Below are 19,102 nucleotides of genomic sequence, written 5' to 3' on the forward strand. Positions count from 1 at the left end.
TTCGTAACAAGGCTCTGAGGGGGAGTTTTGGGGGGGGGGGGTCATTAAGGATGTCACGAATCTAGCTGTTCGGGCCCGGACGGCGCTCCGCACATTCCACTTGCAGACTCATGGGTCTACTAGTCGCAGTCAGGCTCAGTTCCATTGCCTTCCCAGTAACAGGCTCGGGATTGATATTTGCATCTTGACCAGTAGCATTGACGAGGGCATGCATGAGGCGCAACATGTTGGGCTTGTTGGTCCACGAGTCGTCGCGGGAGCTAATCTCGAGCAAGCCATATAGCTTCGTGCAGAAACCTACCGGCCGGCCGCCGGATGCAGCCCCGCTCATGCTTGTCGGTCGTCATCTGCTACCTTGATATATAGCCCTATCATCGAAGCACGGCGGTGCTTTTTCAGCGCCAGTACGATAGACGTGAACTTTGTACCCATCCACACCGGCTTCGCGTACACCTCTGGCACCACTAGCACCCAGTACGCGCAAGTCCAGGCTACCTCAGCATACTCTACCACTACCAGCTTCGGTAAGAGCACGTATCCAACCATACATCTATCCCATATCTTCCCAGGCATGCAGAAACACGACCTCGACGGTTCAGCGGTCGCCGAAGAACGTTCCGGCCACGTCGTGTAACTTATGTTGGACGAATATATTGCTGCCAATGTGACGTGCGTCATTGAATACGGCAACATCGTCCCAACAATGCGTTGCGCTTCTTGGTGCATCACCCCTCAATCGCCGACGAGTTTAATGCAGACGGACGCGCGTGGATGTTGGCACGTACACATCTCGCGCACTGCTGCCGCCGCCTGCATCGCTCTCGAGATGTAACGTGAGCCCTGGGACTGAAGCCTTGTACCAGCTTCAAGGCCGACTTGGGCCAGCAAAGACTGTGTCATAAAGGAACATGGCATGTGCTCCTAACAACAGAACTACTTATTATGGAGCATAATTGTGCTGCAATTCATTATCTCTTATGGCCGAGAAGGCCAGTGTGTTGCTAAACCTGGCTACGCCATGTAACGCAAGCTCGGCATTCGCGTGCTCCTGACACCTGGGTCTCCGCCGACGAATTCGAAGCTCCAAACAATCCTCGTCGCACATCGCACGTGGACCCCAAGTATAATTCAGATTAAAACGGCTCTTTGACTAAGGGGTGTTTCAACTCCGTACATCCGTACTCCGCTTTGGAGCGCAAGTGAACACGATACGCTGATGCCTACCCGAGTAAGCCGGCATCCCTGCGTCACCCAAGAGTCGCTGATTACAGCGGCAGTGGTCATGCCGTTGTGCAGTACAATTGCCTCTTGCTGACCTGTTCTATTCAATACGCCTTGCATTTTATGGCGATCAAGCATCCAGGGCAATGCGGGAAGACGTTCATCGACCTTTCTTGGCATTTGAAACTTCAGATGACTCGAATCCTCATGATCATTTAATGGGCCCGTGCCCTCACTGATATTCATTCATCTGGACTGCTTCCCGTTGACAATATGCTCGTCGTCTTGTCTGGGCCCTCTTCATTCCATCTCATTGATCTCACAAGACCCTGGTGGTCACTTGCTTCGTTGTGGCCCCTTTTTAACTTTCATCTTCGTCCGGTTACGTGATTCATTCACTTGTCAATTATTCACTTCACAATGTTGTCCTCAATTGCTCTCGCTTCAGCCATCCTGGCCACCACCGTCTCGGGCCACGGCAACCTCGTCACACCTCCTCCTCGTGTTCCTGGCCCAGCCATGGTGGCAGCCTGCGGCCAGCAGAACGTTGACTCTGTGCTGGCGGACTCCGGCATCCCACTAGAGAACTTCCGCAATGTCCCCGCAACCTGTAGGTTCTTAATTAATTGTTCTAGTGGCTCAGGAAGAAGAATAACACCGCAGGCCAACTCGATTTGTGTCGCGGCGCCACATTCGCAGACAATACGGACCGTGTTCAGACGTTCGCCGCCGGTCAGGTCGTACCGATCACGGCCGAGATTCCTATCCCCCACGAGGGACCCTGCAATGTTTCCCTTGTCGACATAGCATCCAACACCGTTATTGGTCTACCTCTCATCTTGTTCCAGAGCTACGCAGACGAGAATCTCGCTCAGCTCCCTCCAAACAACACGGCGTTCGAAGTCACTATTCCTCAGCTGCAGCCTGGGCAGTGCACACAAGCAGGCGAGTGCACGATGCAGTGGTTCTGGTTCGGTACCAACGCTCAGCAGACGTATGAGAGCTGCGTCGACTTTGTGTTGGCTTGAGTTTCGTAGGAGGAAAAGGCTATTGCAATTGTATTGTATAACTCAAAGATATTCATACCCTGGTCATGTGCTAGTGCGGAAAAGATGCTGCTAGATTGTACACATGGAAGATTAGCTAACGAACGAGCGAACAACATCGGACCCATCTGTCACTTGCTAGACTCTTGCCGCCGGATTTTCACCGCAATTGCACTCTAACATTCTTTACATGAAAAAAAAAATATGTTATGCTATCCAATTGTTGCTTTGTCACGAATGTACCAAATCCTGAATTGTCATGAACAGCGCACTCTTTACTACTGTCCAATATCAACCCTCTCTCATTGTCCAAAACAGCTGGTGTGGCCGTTTACAGCCCAATCGAAGCAATCAGTCGAGACAGGATACCGCCGAGCTCGGCAATAACGGTAGAAAGGCCAGTAATGCCAACGGCAAGGCTAGCCCTCGCAGCCTTGGCAGCCTCACCGAAGGTCGTCAGAGGTGTGACGAAGGGCTGGATGGCCGCCTTAACAGCATCGACCTCGCTCTGAATAGCGCTCTTGAGGGCAGGAGTAAGGTCCGTGGCGGTCAGACGCACAGTGGCGCCGATATCGCGGAGGATACGCTGCGCAGCAGCAATGGCATCACGAACTTCGTTGATTTGAGCCTGAGTGAGATCCTTGAGATCCCCGCCGATGGCACCACCGGCGCCTGTGGTCCCCTTAACAATGTCATCGGTGGCCTTCTTCAGTGCGTCGGCGATGCCCTGGATGTTGGTCTTTAGAACAACCTCAACCTGGGCTTCCACATTGTTCTTAACCTCGGCGACGGCATCCTCTGTGATGGCAAGGTCAGTCATCTCTCAAGCTTCAAGAACAATTTTTTACCTACGGATAGCCTGGATGTTGCCCTTTGTGGCGCTATCGAGCGTCGCGACAGCATTCTTCACGGTACCAATCGCCGTGTTCTGGCGGGCCTGCAGAGCAGGTGCAGCCGAAGCGAAAGAGACGAGAGAGAGGATGCTAAGGAACTTCATTTTGAGTAAAGATTTTGGATGGAGCCTGGGAATAGATTGAGATGGTGTTATTGATCTTCGGTGTACGGCTGTGGGAGAGAGATGTGTGAGTGCTGATTCTGCTTAAAGGGGTTTCTGGGGGGGTCGAGGACGCAATATATATACACGAGATGAAGGCCATGTCGCCTCGTCCTTGTCTACATGCTACCTCCAAATCCAACATCTCAAGTCCATTCCACTATGCACAAGCACGCACATTCCGTTTTCGTGCCACGGGACTGTCATGATCCGGCTCTGCTGAACGTCAAGAGGACCGGTCATCATCAAGACCTGAGAATGATCCAGACCTGATCTCAATATGACACGCGAATCATCAGCCACGCTTCGCGGGTGGCTTCCTGTAGAGCAGCCCAAAGGCGCCAAGCTTTGAAATTCAGGAAGAAAAGCCCTGGGCCTAGATTCGGAACGACGAGGAGGCCGCGCGACGGACACGCACTACGTGCTTCCCAAGGGGTGTGTCAGTTTTGAGTTGCGGGGCCGTTGTCTGGTGTTCCAGTTGACGCTCAGCTTGACCAGGCATCTTGAGAGGCATGTTCTCGGTATCTTCCGCATCAGACATATTGCATCAGGCCTTGTTTGTTTCCCAAGGGTTGACCCTCAGTCTGCCGGCGGTGAACTTGTTCGTGACATGTTGAGCACAATGTCTCTGACCAAGCATCATTCCACCAGTCAAAGCCACGCTGTCACGAGGACTTGGGCAAAGCACGATCTTCACGAACGCCTGTCAGATGTGTCTAGGCCCGTGGCAAGGCTGATGAAAGTGGCTTGTGGTTGTTGAGACACTAGAGCATCCCCGCCCGCGACCCGCGACTAGAGTCATGGATGAAAACGGGAGGTCTAGGCTCGATCGTGCATTCATGTCTCATCTGCCTCGCTCGTTCCGTGCCACCTGCGGCCTGCCGTTGAGACTCGTGGAGATGGAAATGAGGAACTGAGGAGCCCAGCGCAACTGGCTGACCGCCACCGTATCGATGCTTGGGCCTCCTCTCGATCTAGCTCGCGAGGTTGACATCGCGGGCAAGCCCGATCCGCGCTACCTCCGCAAGCGGCCGCTGTCAAAGCCATTCACGACTGAAGCCATGCCCGCGCTCATTCCGCCACCTGATTGCAGTGTGTTCGTCGAGGTTTGACAGAGGGGATGCATGGGAGGGACATGTCTCAGCCAGAGCGCGCCGAGAACCTCTTGTTGCGAAGATCGAGAACTTGCTAAGGAGCTCCGTCACCTTGGCAATCCTCGGCCCTCGTCGAGAACACACGGCAACCCGGGCCCAGGCGAGGTTTGAGAGCACGTAAGATATCTTCATGGGTGGAGATCTCGGTCCTGCGGCTAGAGAATTGTAGCCAAGCACTCTACGTCTTAGGCATCCATCAATGGTCGCCACCCACAGCGCCCCGTCACAAGGTCCGGATGGTTCGTTCTCCCTCGAATGCGAGCAATGCTATTGTCATCAGCGTTCCAGGCCCCTATCAGTCATTCTCATGTTCGCATGACGGTAGGTCGACTTGAACTTTGGTGATCGTGAGACCCTGGCAGCCAGGTGAGGAGTGCTTCGGCACGAAGCCATTGGCCATGCCCATGCTCTACGGTGTTCTTCGATATGGAAGATCTGACGCTGGCAAATGAACGTTCCTCCTCTCAAATGTGCAGTCTCTCGATTGCCACGATGAGCACGGAGATCCAGTCCAATGACAGAGGAGGCGCTGAATGTCCGAGCCTGTCGCAGACATTCCTTCGCAAGACAACCCCATGTTGATCAAATGCCGTCTTGAAGATTCTCTCTTCTCGCTCCGCTTTGGAGATCGACAATCACTCGAGCAGCACTTGGCTCAATCCTCAGATGACGCCTCACACTTGTCTGACGTGGGTGAAGAAGTGTCTACATAGTGGCGTGCAACAAGCTTCAACGGCAGACGCCATGGCAACCTCGTAAAGTGTCGTGATAGGTCTTCAAATCATTTTCTAATGGTTCACGGCATGTTCGCTCCGGCTCGAATGCTCCGTTGGCGAAACTTGCGCTTACCGATCAGCCAGGTCATTGCCAAGCATCGACAAAGACGTCTTCAATCAGTCGTAGTATTTCGTAAAGTAATGGGTGCGTGACATCGTTTTCGTGCCTCCATTCTTCCCTCTGCCGAGACGCCAGTGCTGTCATGAGGATTCTGGCGTCGCCACCACTTGTTCCACCTTCTTCACACGTTTCCCCTCAAGACCTCCCATAACGCCAGCAGCAATCGAGACGCCAAAGGCCGAGCAGAGGAACAGAGGCACAGCCCACTGCGGCCGCGTATGTCTGTTGTAACCCCACATGAACCCTGATAGCACAGCCTGGAAGACGGTGTTCATGACGTTCAATCCAATGATGGTTGCCAGCTTCCACAGCGCCGTCGGCGACGCGCGCAGCCCGGAGTAGGGCGCATCCGGGATAGACCGGGCGGGATGGGGTACCACCGCCAGTGCACCGCCCTTGGAGAGCCAATCGTCGACTTCGTCGGGCCCGAGATCGCCGGGGAGCTCCTGCGAGCCGGGCAGGCGAAACCACGAGCGGTAGGAGGCGGCGAGGCGGCGCAGGGCCAAGGGGTCGTGGGCGAAGTGATGTTGGATGAGGCGCCAGGCGTCGCGGGCGCGCTGGGGCGCCAGGCCAAAGGCCATGACGCAGAAGAGGGCGTTCAGAATCTGGGAGTCGATCTCTATCCATATGCGGCGCGGCGAGTTGATGTCGTTGCAAGTCGGGTGGCACATGGCGGGTGCGGCGTTGCAGAGCAGCAAGAAGATCATGCCGCCCCACGCCACAACGTTGAGACAGTAGATTATGATGATGACTTTGACCAGCGTCATGTCGCGCAGCCAGGCGGTCGCCGTCTGCATCATGGTCGGTGGTGGTCGTCGCGAGCCAGATGGTCTGCCGGGCTCAGTTACGGCTGGCTGCAGGGCCTCGTAGGCTGTGTTCTCTTGCCATGGTAGCAGCTCGCTTGGTTTCTGATTCGTCGTCATAGCAGCTGTCTTGTTGGCATTCTGATCGGTCTTCTTTCTACTCGGATTGGGGGGCGCTGGGTACAGCTCTCGTCGTCGGTATTGTGGTTGGTGTTGCAATTGCGTAGGTACACGCGGCTTGGGCCTCTGTTGGCTGGGCAAGTGGCGATCAACTCAAAGTCATACCTTTATGCAGATTGCGGGCGTCACCCGTCTTAAACGATATTTCAGGAGTCGAATCAGCAGGGTTCATGTGATGACCAGCTTTCAAACGCCCCTCGGGCTTGGCCGTCTACTCCAACGCGTACACACTCGCATTCCTCGTACCCCTCGGTCCCCAGCCAGATTAACTCACAGGGATAGATGCGCGGGGTGGCCATAGCGTCGAATTACGACTCGCTAGAACCGAGAGTGAGCGACGGGGCGCCCGAGGAAGCGAGAGTGCGGGTAGCGTACGAGTGAGAGTGCGCGGCACTTGAAGGTCTAGCCAGGGCCAGGGCCGCCGGCCAGCGGTGCAAGTAACCTAGCCCTCTATGTTGCTGGACGCTTTCGAGGCTGCTGGGAGCTGACCATCTGTTCTCTTGGTGGTATCTTGACAACGTCAATGCTTTGCGATAGATCCCACAGCGGAAAACTATTTACGTTCTACATTACCTTCATTCTGTCAAGCAGTCGTTCTGGATACCAGCCCCTCGGGATACTAACGTATTTATATGTCTTGTTCTACATGGGCCTCCGTCTATCGATTGGTTCTCGTGTTGGTCTGTAGTCGTTTTGGTGTGTAGTTGCGCGCTCTACCAAAATCAATTCGGCCCTTAAACGCATGGCCTATTGAAATTTTAATTTCTTCCACACGGAGTACGAGCTCATATAAAAGACACTGATGTCTGAGGGCGGGTTTAAGTCAAGAACATGTATATCGTATGAGTGTTCGCGCGGCATTCTCGGGGCGTCAGCATAGAATGAATGGGACGGACGGCCGTGCTGGTAGGTGAATGACCTACCCCCCTGATTGTGAGTCTGCCTCAGCCCAGCGTCAACTGCCCAGCACCCAGAAGGCCCGCCTGGGAGCAAATCACGAGATCGTTGATCATTCAGTCTCGTGGAGAGATGCAAATCATGAGCATTCAGACTGCCCTAAGGTGTAGGCATCTCGCAATGCCTGCCTCTTGAGGCTAATACATCGGGTGGAAACACATTCTACTGTCTTTGCCGGTCACGCTGATCACCAACGACGAAGACTGACCAGCATCAGCCGAAAATTATAATCCAGGGTGGTGTCAAACCCTCAATCTGGCGCTTACAGGCCCAACGGCCAAACGGCCACGTTGATGGCGCAGGGTGTCATTCGGCTTAGAGTTTTACCTACTATCCGCGAGCCTGAAATCGCGGCGTCTAACCCCTGAGTTGCGCCGGAGCAGGACCACTGAAAATGAAAGGCGAAAAGGCGTGCACCAGCTCAATGTCCGCCTGAAGCAATCCGATGCACGTTGTTTGTGTTGAGGGAGACGACCGAGCCGCGTCGTCGTCGGTCTCGCCAGCATGGAAACAAGCGCACAAACCTTAACTGCTCGGCTTCTTTGACGGCTATTAATTGTTGAAAATCCCATGATTCATCCTCCTGCACATTTGCTGGTGTGCCCCTCTGCCAGGATCGCCAAGATCGTCTGCTTACCGCTCCTCGTTCTCTCGCGATCACTTCACCTTTCGCGCTGCATCCTTGGCAGGACAAGATGCTTGCGGCGTCAGGGCTGCTTAAGCCGATACTTCCGGTCGCGATACTTCTGGCATGCTTTTGGTGGGGTTTCCAGTTATTTCAATGGAGTACTGTAAGCCTTTGCTCAACGAATCCATATCTATTACAGTCATGTGTGAGCGACGGTCGATGGTCTGGGTACTGAAACTGATCCTCGCCCACAGGTGACGGCACCTCCATCTAGCACACGACATCCCGCGAATGATCATACCGCTGCAGCACGCCCAGATCGGCCACTGATCCTGTACGCCTATGCAGAATCCACTACGGCGCGTGAGAACCTTGGTTTCTTCCTCCGCAAAGGTCTTCACGATGCGGCCGACTTTGTATTCATCTTCAATGGCGAGACGAATGCCTCCCAACTCGTGCCCGATGCATCCAACATTGAGATCGTCGAGCGCTCCAACACGTGTTTTGACCTCGGTGCCTACGGGGAGGTCCTACGGAAAGACGACCTCTGGACAAAATACAAGCGCTTCATTCTGCTGAATGCTAGCATACGGGGGCCATTTCTGCCGACGTGGAGCTCGAGCTGCTGGTCGGATCTGTTCCTCGACAGGCTGACTGCGAAGAAGAAGGTATGGAAACCCTCACGTCCGAATGCAGAAACCTGGCGTACTGATGGCCATGCAGCTCATTGGCATGACGTTGAATTGCCAACCGAGAATGCACATTCAGTCCATGATCATGGCCACCGACAAGATTGGCATGTATAACTTGCTCGACCCAATCCTCGCGGCCTCAGCTTCTGTTGCCGATCAATTCGGCACTGCAGATGATCCTATAGGGCTGAGCGGCTGCTATCCCGACTGGAACGCCGCTGTACATGCAGAGGTAGGCACCACAAGCCTCATCACCTCCGCAGGGTATGAAGTTGATGCCCTCATGACGGCGTTGCATTCGGAAAGGAGCGCAGAGGAATACTGCAAGGCCCATCCTGATTCGGGCGACTTGTTATGGGACAAGAAGTACTTCGGGGGTAACATACATCCCTACGAGACAGTCTTTGCCAAGACAAACAGGAACGTTGACAAGGAGTTTATGGCAGCCTTGACGGAGTTTCACCTGCGGTCGGAGATCACGAGCTACACAGCATGTAGTTCATGATTTTTGCCGATGAATTTTGACATACAACTTCCATGATCCATGAGAAAGCCAGTACACCAAGACGAGTTGATCTTCGTTGGCAGCTTGAGATTACTTATTTTACCGTGCAACGCTGCTTTCGTTGTTGTCACAAAGATGACCGAGGCACCTGATTGCCCCATTCGCTCAAGGGAGACAATGGGCCAGCCAAGGCTGGTGTAGTAGCCATTTTCGGCGACAAAGAAACGGAGGCAGGTTGCCACCAGCCTCGAAGACCTTGACTATCGGTATACAATAGCTTTGTGGTCGAGGTCTTTCGTGGTCAAACGTGAGAGAGTGATGCCCTTTATTCCGTATGTGAAAGGCCCGAGGACGGCAAAGCACATCAGAAGTGGAAAACAAACAGTGACTATTCACCTTTGAGGCCTATCATCACCCTTCTCCTTAAATGCCAACACTGACGATCACAATCACCATTTGATACCTAAAGGCACTTCCTTTTTTTCTCGTATCAATACAACGCTGCTTGCCTTTTTGCCAGCTCACTTCATCACCATTTCATCATAATTCTCCAGGGGCTCGATAGTAATGGAGACGACTCACCAATACACAGCAGCCAAAGACAGATGCGTCGACTTTCAGCTTTTTCCACAGCTTCCATCAGAAATTAGAAACATGGTATGGGAATGCGCATACTTTCACGAATCCCCAAGAGTGTTTGAGTGGCGTTCGCAGTACCATCTTGAAAGCGAGGAGCCCCTTTCCTTTTGCCTTTCAATTCGCTGCATCTCTCCCTCGGTGGCCACCCAGCCCAAAGTTCAACAAGCTTGCTTCAGCGCACGTCAGGTTGCTGGGAGGCACCTGCGAGAACTTAGAATACCAGCGGCCTGTGAATCAGTCATAGGCTCCGAGGAGAAGTCTCCAAACGACACCTCGTGCGCTGAGATTCCATGGAAATACGACCCACAGGGATCGATGACTCGCTTGTTCGACATATCGAGGGATCTTATCTTCTTGCGGGAGTCGACGTTGTGTGCAATGGGCAGACTGGCAGCCCCTCCAGTGTCGGGGCTGCAAAATATCCAGCGACAACCTCTTCATGACACCGTTAGACTCGAAGCAATAAGCATGAGCGAGGCACCTCTCGTCGCGGTCGAGATCCCGAAGTCATGGCACACGTATGGAGAAGACGATCTATGGGTTCCCATTCTGACCACTCTACGTGGAGCGTTCAAGGGTTTGAAGAGAATCTACTTTGTAGCATCCGAGACGTTTAATATCTCTTTCTGGAGAGACTTAGACTTGTCTTCGTGTCTATCATCCTGTCCCAGGCTCCTTTCTCAGGCGTATCTTCGATGCCCAGATACTACGCCAAGTCGATGCGGCGATCTAGCAGGTATCGACCATCAGAGTCTGGATGAGAGGCTCGGCAGGGCCAAACACTGCGTCTTCGGGGATGGAGAGGGTATTCAAATGTCTATCTTGATTCCTTTGGAGCGCGGAGATGGCTCGTTGGATTGGGTAGGGTGGAATTCTGGTGACGGCAACGTCGAACAACCAGAGGCCCCTCGAAGGGGATTCTCGGAACCAGAATCACGAACGAGGTTTGCGAGTGGCTCGAAACCCGAATATACATTGTAGATAGAAATATTGCAGTGATGAATATAGATAAAATATCAACAGAAATCTGATACCAACATGATCGTCAGAGTTCTGCCGATCCTTTGTGCGGGAGCTTATATTCCCGACTAGGTGGTGAAACATGGGTTCTTGATCTGCCCACAGCCAATCCAGAGACGTGCTGGCTCCGTGGAAGAGTGAATTGTGTCGGGGCTCAGCACAGGATCGGTGCGTAATACGCGCATATGTGAGGACTATGCAGTCAGCTTACCACAGGACGACACTGCAAAACGCTTGGCAGAGCTAGCTGCATTCAAGAATGAAGGTTCCCCGCGATCTTAAACTTTCTAGTGGTCTGGGACACTCCTGATCTCATTTACCTAGAGGTATAAAAGAAAAAAGCCACTGGCGTCATCTCGGTGGTTTCTCTGTTATTTGCGCTTCCTGTCGAATTTTGTACGATCTATACAACAGAGTTTCAGGCACTCAATCAACAGCTTCGCTATCTAACCACGAGATCTTTACTTCTTTGGAAGATGGGAGGAGTGGCTAAACAAGTACCAGATGGCCTGACGGAGGTGGACATCATCATTGCCGGAGGTACGCATTCTCTCATGTTCAAGATGACACTCGCTAACGAACTAGGTGGTACCGCCGGCTGCGTCGTCGCCTCAAGACTCAGCGATGCAGACCCAAGTCTGTCCATTCTCGTTGTCGAGTGTGGCCAGGATAAGCGCGATGACCCCACGGTCATCCACCCGATCTTTTCCTTTGGCCACATGGCCCCAGGCGGCAAGACGATGCTGAACTATCCGTCAATCAAGGAACCACGGACCGCCGACAGAGTCATCAACACAGCAACTGCCAGTCTCCTCGGTGGCGGGTCGGCAATCAACATGTCGACCTACCAGAGGCCGCAAAGGTTCGATTACGACTCCTGGAAGATGCCTGGTTGGTCCACGGATGAGCTGCTGCCATTCATGAAGAAGGCGAGATTACAAGTGTCCTTCCGCTTTTGGGACCAACATGGCTTACAAAAGGCAGATTGAGTCATATCACGGCCAGGGCTCCTCAGACACCCATGGGTATGACGGGCCTCTTGAAGTCACCAGCCCAGCATTCACCGTCACCAAGACGCAAAATGACTTCATCCAGGCAGCGAACCAGGTTGGGTACCCTGAAGTCAAGGATCTGCAGGACTTTGACTCCTGCAACGGTGTCCAGCGCAATTTGGCATATATCGGAAAGGACGGCAAACGCCAGGACGCAGCGCATAACTACTTGTATCCCCGGCTCGACGACGGAAAGCACCCTAACCTGCACGTTCTTGTAGAGCATCAGGTCTCACGGATCCTGTTCGAAGGCACGGCAGCATCTGGGGTCGAGATTCGTCCAAACCCACTCTTCCAACCTGACGGCAGTATGCAGACCATCAAGGCACGGAAGCTGGTGATCGCAGCTTCTGGTGCCATGGCGACGCCCTTGCTTCTCGAAAGATCCGGGCTCGGTGATCCGGAAATCCTAAGCAAGGTCGGAGTCGATGTTGTCGCTGACCTCCCTGGTGTGGGCACAAACTACCAAGACCATCAGCTGTCCATCTACGCTTACTACACCGGCTTGACGCCGGAAGAGACTGGCGACGCTCTGTTCGGGGGCCGAATCGATGTTGCTGAGGCCATTCAAGCAAAGGCGCCAATCCTCGGATGGCATCTCGCCGATTCAGTCTGCAAGGTCCGCCCGACGGACCAAGAAGTCGCAAGCCTGGGCTCCGAATTCCAGGAGGCGTGGGATAGGGACTTCAAGCCCAACAAGGAGAAGCCGATCGCTGTGTTCATCCCAGTAAACAGGTAAATCTACATACACTACAGCTATTGCATGTCATATTCTTAACACGCAGCAGTTACCCCGGTTTCCCTGAGGGGCTACCTGTTGGTCAATACTTTGGTGTCTCGACGTGGCCCACGTACCCCTATTCACGAGGTCAGGTGCACATTGCCAGCCCCAGCCTCGACGATGCTGTCGACTTCCGCCCTGGTTTTCTCACAGACGATCACGACATTGATCTGAAGAAGTCGATGTGGGCGTACAAGAAGCAGCGTGAGCTAATGAGACGCACGAAGTTGTACAGGGGCGAGGTTCAGAGCGCGCACCCCCCTTTCCCCGCCGGGTCAGCAGCTGCATGTGCGCAGATCGACGAGCCACTGCAAGATGCAGAGAACATAGTCTACTCGGCAGAGGATGATGCCGTCCTCGAGAAGCACATCCGCGAGAATATTGGAGGGTGCTGGCATCAGATGGGTACTTGTAAGATGTCGGCGCGTGAGAAACGTGGCGTCGTAGACGCATCGCTCAACGTGTATGGCGTTCAGAGGTTGAAGATCGCCGACCTGAGCATTGCGCCGGAGAATCTGGCGGCGAACTTGGCTAACACGGCTTTCGTGATTGGAGAGAAGGCAGCAAGTCTCATCATTGCGGAGCTCGGGCTATGAGGTGCATCTGAAGTCGATGCATAGATAGATTAGCAAATGAGAAAAGCGTGGGTCTATGTATCTATCTAAGGCCATCTGCATGGCGTGTGCAGGGGAGCCAGCATGCAATCAATACTGCCTGTTGTGCGCCTGGCTCGAGCCCTCACGCATTGGCCAGGGCTGATGTGCTTCGGGCTTTGTGCTAAGTCGCTGGCTCCGTTGGTGGGTTGTCTCTGAAAAAATGGAAGACGTTTTTCCCTTTCGAAACAAAACCCTCGAGCGAGACCCGGTGGTAGCAAGCGGCGTGACGATCCCTTCATAAGAACGTCACGCAACCAGCTCAACATAACCTTCGAATACAGCGTCTTTGGTCGAAGAATGATACGATTGCTGCTGTTAAAATCCGTCCAAAACTCCATCCCAGGTATCTCGTGTTCTCGCTTCCAATCCTTATTTAAACGCCAACAGTATGGCTGAACACCTTGGCCGCCAGCTGCGTGAGCAGCCTGGCGCGATCTGCCTGCGGCAAGTCCTGTACGTGGAACAAAGAAGAAGTCAGCAAAGAAAGCCCAGCGATGAGACCCTCGCCCGAGTAACGCATTTGGCTGGAGAAAGAGAGAGGCTGACAAGTTTTTGCACGGCCCAATGACTTCGCTTCACCCAATCGACACATCCACGCTCGCACTGACCTGGAAAACAGCATAGACACTCTTCCCCTTGGTGTCGCGGATGGCGCCCAGCCTGTTCCCGGCTACCGCCCCGGCGAGCAAACCCGGTACATTGGCAACGATGAAGCCCAGCGCACCGCCGCTCGCGCCGCCGACCATGCTCCAGAAGGTGCCGGTCGGGCGGTTCGTACCGTCGCCCTCAGCCATGCCCTCCTCGCGCAGCATCTCCTCAAAGACGTCGCCGAACTGCGCCTCTTCGGTCTTCTGCCGCTCCTCGCTGCTGCCGGCCGCGCCATTCTTGCCGGTGAAGTAGTTCCACGCCCAGGAGTAAGCGTTTTGCGCGTTGGCGCCGCCGGCCTGGGGCGGGACCTCCTCGTCAAATTCGTCCGAATCGAACGGGTCGGCGCCGGCGGCGGGAGCCTTGCGCCCGGACGACGCGCCGAAGATCTTTCGCTGGGCGTCGTATTCGCGGCGTCGCGAAGGATCGGAAAGCGTGTAGTAGGCGTCGTTGACGATCTGGAACTTGCGCGTGCGGGATGCTCGTTCGGGCGAGTCGGAGGGGACGCGATCGGGATGTGTCTTCAGAGCGGCTCTGTGATGGGGGTGGTTAGCGCAAAGGCCGAGTTACGAGGATGGAGTTATGCATGTCGCTCACTTCTTGTAGGCGTCACGGATCTGTTGTGTCGTTGCCGACTCCTGGATCTCCAGGATGGCATCTGGGGCACGTCAGCACACATCCGGCTCTGGCCATGGCGGGGTGGTCCTAGTCGCATACAGTAGTTGGGAGGGGGGCCAGAAGAGGCCATCGTGCTCTTTGTCCCTGTGTCTCGAGTAATAATTCGAAACTTCAGGTTGCAAAAGGTTATCCTGGAGTGGTGAAGTATAGGATCAAAGGCGTAGAAAGACTGGAGGAGAGTCTCAAGTTGGTGAGGTAGGCATGAACGTACCCAGGCATCTAGGTAGCGAAGACCATCCCCCCCGCCAAGAAACCAAACCAACGTCATTGTGGCGGAACTCAAGAAACGCCACACAAAGATGACACGTGGGGCGTAAGATAAGCCGCGATAAGTGGGGCTTGTCGAACGCTCTCCTCCGTCACACCTTGAGGAAGATAAGGAATTCAAATGCCTACTAAGGTATCTTGGAATAACTGACATGGCCCGCCCAAAAACACAACATGCTGTCCAGCACCAGGCTTTCCCATCCTTCTCACTCTCTCGTGCTCTTGAGCTGAAACTCGTACACGCTTCCACACACTCCCAAGGTCATTCAAAGAAAATAAAAACAATCCACACATTGTGCGCATGCCTCGAGTCCCATTACTCCGGCTTCCAATTCAGTCGTCGCCGCCCAAAAGGTATCATGTCGCGTTGCAGTGGCTAGTAGAAAAGCAAGCTCGCTGTGACTGCCTCACGTTTCGTCTCCAATCAGTCCGTGTTCTTCTCTTTGTTCTCATATTCTGGAGCTCCTGGCAATAGCAAGGGCTCCGTACTCCGGGTCATCTCAAGTCGAGCTAGGTTCCTCTATCAAAGGAACACATCTCCTCGCTGTGGTGGCATCGGTCCTACGTCGTCCGCTTGAGCGCTAAACGCAACTGGATTTCGAAGCCTTTTGGCCTTGTGAATGGCAATGAGCATATCAATTAGATACTCAGCATCTGCATGTAGGGCCTCGAGCTCCTCAGGTGTGCAGCCACGTGTCTTGCCGTCAGGGCCAGGTTGCCTATAGGCGGCGAAAACAACGCCACGATCGACCTCTGACCGTGGTTCCATCGAGGCGCAGGTAGTTGTGGACAGCTTTCGTGAAAAGCCTGCGTGGAATGCATGGCCGTATCCGCGCGAGAATTCGCCTTCTCTTGCATCAGCGCTGCGGTATTCGATCCAGCTTTCGTGGCGCAGAATCTTAGCGTGGACTGCAGCGGAAATGCGAAAGGGGCTGGCCACTTTGGATAGTCCATAGGCCGCAAGTAGCCGGCCCGTCATTCCGGCTGCGGTTTCCACGACAGTGCCCTCCATGGAGTCAAGCAACGAGCTCCTGGCGCTGCTGGGCCTGGAAGAGGAAGCTGACTCGCAGCCCGAGGTAGGCGTCGATGCAGCTGCAGATGTATAATGAACCTTCTCAGGCCAGAGATTGACAATGTACACGAGGTCAAACTTGTGCTTAGCTGCAATCTTCGCGATCTGCACAGCACCATGAGCGGCAGCGTCTGCGAGAGGGTTTATGACACTGGCTGTTGAGGATCGCTTCGACATGGGTGTCGTAGCACGAACGGATGTTATCGTTTTTGTCGACGGCCTGCGCAGATACGGTGTCATCTCAGGAGTCGTAGGCTCGTCGGCGCTCAGATCCTCTTCGGCGATATCATCGTCGCTCAGGTCGAAGAAATCCTTGACATCCCCGCCTTTGAGTACACTCTTTGGCTGATTGATGGTTTGCGTAGACGCCAAGACGACGTGTGACTGTGCTCTTCGCAATTCTGCAGCTTTTCTTTCCTTGCGGCGACGGAGGGGTGCGAACATGCTTCTCTTGTCAGCCACACCGAGATCAGGCTCTTGGCCAAGGGGGTCTGACAACGCTTTGATCTCTGGCGATGCTGCTGGTGTTGGAGGATTAAGCGGACGAAGGCTGGGCGTGGAACCGCTTTGAGCTTGCTGCCGGTGGTGAAACTTCAAGTCATCCTCATGGTCAGACGCGGGCGGCGTATCAGCCCGCGAGGGCAAGATGACAGAGCTGTGGCGATGCTCGAGGTGACGCTGTCCCACGGAGTTGGCCGTGGTGGGTGAGCAGGAAGGCGAAGTCGGCAGGTCTGATGAGATGGTTGTGGTATCCTTGGGTGGGAGAGGAAACTTGAACTCCTTGAGTTGAGAGGCATGCAGATTCTTTCTGCGGAGTATCAGGGACATGTGGTGAGCGGGAGGGTTGTTCAGGTCTCCTGTGCTGGCGGTACTGAAAGTGGAGGAGTGCATAGACATGCGCTCGGAGCGGGCTTCAGGCAAGCTACTTGCGCGGCTGTCGTGACGTTCGGCTGGCGTCGACTCATCTCGAGCAACCATGCGCTCGCCTTTTCCCTTGGGTCGCAGAAACGACGGCTGAGGGAAGCTGACGTTGTCCAGCTGCGTAGGCTGGACGTCGACAGCAGGCTCGATGCGGTCCGTGGAAAGGTTTGTTCCTGTGGAAGAGTTCTTTCGTTTAGAGAATAGCCTCTCCAGGCGGTCGAGGCCGTTTGGCATGGTCGTCAACGTCCCAAGAATTTCCTCGTACAAAAGTCGTCGACGTTTCAAAGAGTGGTATCAACTAGTTGAAGCTCGATTGAGGTTCACCAGCGAAGGGCACTGGCAACTCAAAAGCGGTTTGGTGATTTTCGGCGTCTTGGGTGTGAGACGAACCAAGAGAGGCGGTGGCAAGACTGATTCCGCAGAGAGGCTCTCTTCGGGTTGTTGAGTGCCAGTATTTGTTCGTACGTCGCAAGGAAGTGGTGCGTGGTCTCCAGGGGGGGGGGGGGGGCTCGTGGGTATCCAAGGGGCGTACCAGGGAGTTTCTGCTGAAGCGATCGAAATGATGAACGAGGAATAGTTCGGTTGTACTGCGGCCACGGGAAGTCACAAGGGTGAATTCGCTGGGCGGCCGGGAGTCTGGTGGAGGGAGGTAAGGAGAGAGGGTGCAATGAGACAAGTGAGGACGATTGTCTCGAGAGATGCTGTATGCCAGACACGCGTGAGGGGCGAATCAGGAACGATGCGACACAGCGACCCGATGAAGGGACGAGAGGCGTCGAGACAATTACACAAGTCGACGGCTCTGGTCTCGGCGTGGTGCGAGTCGAGCGTGAAGGATTCGGCTTTGTGGTGGTTTGTGGCTGCTCTTGTGATGTTGGTGTTGTAAGCCAAGCAGCGTGGTGCAGGCGTCGTCGCCTGGCTTTGCGAGAGACGTGACGTGTTGCGGATTCGGTTACAAAATTCCGAGCGCGGTCGCAAGGAGATTAATGGCAGCTGTGGCGGCTAGCCAGATCCGAGTGTCGAAACAAATAAAAGCCTGAATGTGGTAGAGACGACGCGGCAGAGCCACAACAGCTTTCGGTGCAGGGCGTCGAGATGGGACGGACACGGGGCCGGGCAGTAGCAGGCGGAGGGGCGGGATGGTGGTGTGACGGGACTGGCGTGAAAAATACGGCAGAAGCAGCAGGAACAGTTGAAACAGCAGGGACAACAGGGACAGCAGAAGGGGCGATACATGTACCAACAGCAGCACGACAACGGGTCAACGGGTCAGGTGCAACAGAAGGAAGGCGCGTTCCGATGGGCGCGACTGCCACCCTCGAGCCTCTTAAGAGTTTCGTCAGATCTGTCGAGGAAGTGACGAGCAAGATGGGGTGCTGGAGCTCAAAATGGCAAGAGGGGGGCCCTGATCCTGGCACCCACACACAGTGTCTGCTGGAGTACCCGAGTCCCCCCAAGGCTTACACGTCTCTAGCAACGCAGCAAGTCTCGGCCTGTCGATGTGACAGGACAACAATAGCTGATGAAAAGACTCGACCGCGTCTGTCTGTTTCTCGGTCTAGCCGTTGGCTGTACTTACTTTGCTCGCTTACGGGCGCCAGAAGCATCAAGCGGGCCGGGTTGAGCTGGGCTGGACGCCGGTGCTGAGCCGGTGCAGCTACACCTGCAGGTGATAGAAAACAGAACCGACCCGGCTCCTGCCTCAAGGCTACGACTATGACCCATCATCGCCCTTGCTCCTTCTCACGTTTCCCCAATGAGAGGCTCCACTGCGGTCGTCATATCCACACTGTAAGGTACCTTTTCCAAGCTGGTACCTCTGGTGCTTTCAGGGGCCTGAAGCAGGTAACCGGCAGGGATCACAGTGCCCTGAGCGCGCAGGCGAACGGGCCTGATCCTCCTCCACTTTGTATTTCATTAGGTTCTCGTCGTCGTCTCATGCTCCACCACTGGGCCCTCGACTTCACAGTCTGCTTCCTTTTTCCTCTATCGTTCACAACGAGCATTTTTCAACCTTGAGCTGCTGCAAATATGACAAGTTACAGAATCCGAGGGCCATGACGAGCGAACACACGCAAGAACCTTGCCTCCCCTCCTGATCCTCGCAGGATACACAGTTCTCTGGGATCATCGGATACCCTGCCGCGTTCGAGCAGATTCGACACTGGATCCCCTCCCTCGCTCGCTGGGGTTTCCTTCGATGGTTGGTTCGGGGGAACTGAGTGACCATTGCT

At 54.5% G+C, this 19,102-nt stretch overlaps 7 protein-coding genes across 7 annotated transcripts; 3 read left to right on the forward strand and 4 right to left on the reverse strand.

Annotated features, from left to right (window-relative positions):
• Positions 1-1,641: 1,641 nt before the first annotated feature.
• Positions 1,642-2,249, forward strand: D7B24_001435 (uncharacterized protein; the record flags this gene model as incomplete). Its single annotated transcript, XM_028635668.1, has 2 exons — positions 1,642-1,831; positions 1,885-2,249. 2 exons carry the CDS (start codon positions 1,642-1,644, stop codon positions 2,247-2,249), a joined length of 555 nt encoding a protein of 184 aa, XP_028497870.1.
• Positions 2,250-2,598: 349 nt separating this feature from the next.
• On the reverse strand, positions 2,599-3,264 carry D7B24_001436 (uncharacterized protein; the record flags this gene model as incomplete). The annotated part of the gene is made up of 2 exons (XM_028635669.1): positions 2,599-3,065; positions 3,120-3,264. 2 exons carry the CDS (start codon positions 3,262-3,264, stop codon positions 2,599-2,601), a joined length of 612 nt encoding a protein of 203 aa, XP_028497871.1.
• Positions 3,265-5,452: 2,188 nt separating this feature from the next.
• D7B24_001437 (uncharacterized protein) lies at positions 5,453-6,654 on the reverse strand (the record flags this gene model as incomplete). Its single annotated transcript, XM_028635670.1, has 2 exons — positions 5,453-6,421; positions 6,583-6,654. 2 exons carry the CDS (start codon positions 6,652-6,654, stop codon positions 5,453-5,455), a joined length of 1,041 nt encoding a protein of 346 aa, XP_028497872.1.
• A 1,353-nt stretch (positions 6,655-8,007) lies between these two features.
• Positions 8,008-9,137, forward strand: D7B24_001438 (uncharacterized protein; the record flags this gene model as incomplete). Its single annotated transcript, XM_028635671.1, has 3 exons — positions 8,008-8,103; positions 8,195-8,608; positions 8,664-9,137. The coding sequence occupies 3 exons, from the start codon at positions 8,008-8,010 to the stop codon at positions 9,135-9,137; spliced, it is 984 nt and encodes a 327-aa protein (XP_028497873.1).
• Positions 9,138-11,272: 2,135 nt separating this feature from the next.
• On the forward strand, positions 11,273-13,225 carry D7B24_001439 (uncharacterized protein; the record flags this gene model as incomplete). The annotated part of the gene is made up of 4 exons (XM_028635672.1): positions 11,273-11,336; positions 11,382-11,737; positions 11,781-12,583; positions 12,637-13,225. The coding sequence occupies 4 exons, from the start codon at positions 11,273-11,275 to the stop codon at positions 13,223-13,225; spliced, it is 1,812 nt and encodes a 603-aa protein (XP_028497874.1).
• A 433-nt stretch (positions 13,226-13,658) lies between these two features.
• Positions 13,659-14,876, reverse strand: D7B24_001440 (uncharacterized protein; the record flags this gene model as incomplete). The annotated part of the gene is made up of 5 exons (XM_028635673.1): positions 13,659-13,736; positions 13,894-14,464; positions 14,528-14,588; positions 14,648-14,777; positions 14,820-14,876. 5 exons carry the CDS (start codon positions 14,874-14,876, stop codon positions 13,659-13,661), a joined length of 897 nt encoding a protein of 298 aa, XP_028497875.1.
• A 522-nt stretch (positions 14,877-15,398) lies between these two features.
• Positions 15,399-17,102, reverse strand: D7B24_001441 (uncharacterized protein; the record flags this gene model as incomplete). The annotated part of the gene is made up of 1 exon (XM_028635674.1): positions 15,399-17,102. The coding sequence occupies one exon, from the start codon at positions 17,100-17,102 to the stop codon at positions 15,399-15,401; it is 1,704 nt and encodes a 567-aa protein (XP_028497876.1).
• Positions 17,103-19,102: the final 2,000 nt, after the last annotated feature.

Source organism: Verticillium nonalfalfae (assembly GCF_003724135.2).
Source record: "Verticillium nonalfalfae strain VnAa140/NRRL 66861 chromosome Unknown scaffold_13, whole genome shotgun sequence".
Classification (NCBI taxonomy): Eukaryota; Fungi; Ascomycota; class Sordariomycetes; order Glomerellales; family Plectosphaerellaceae; genus Verticillium; species Verticillium nonalfalfae.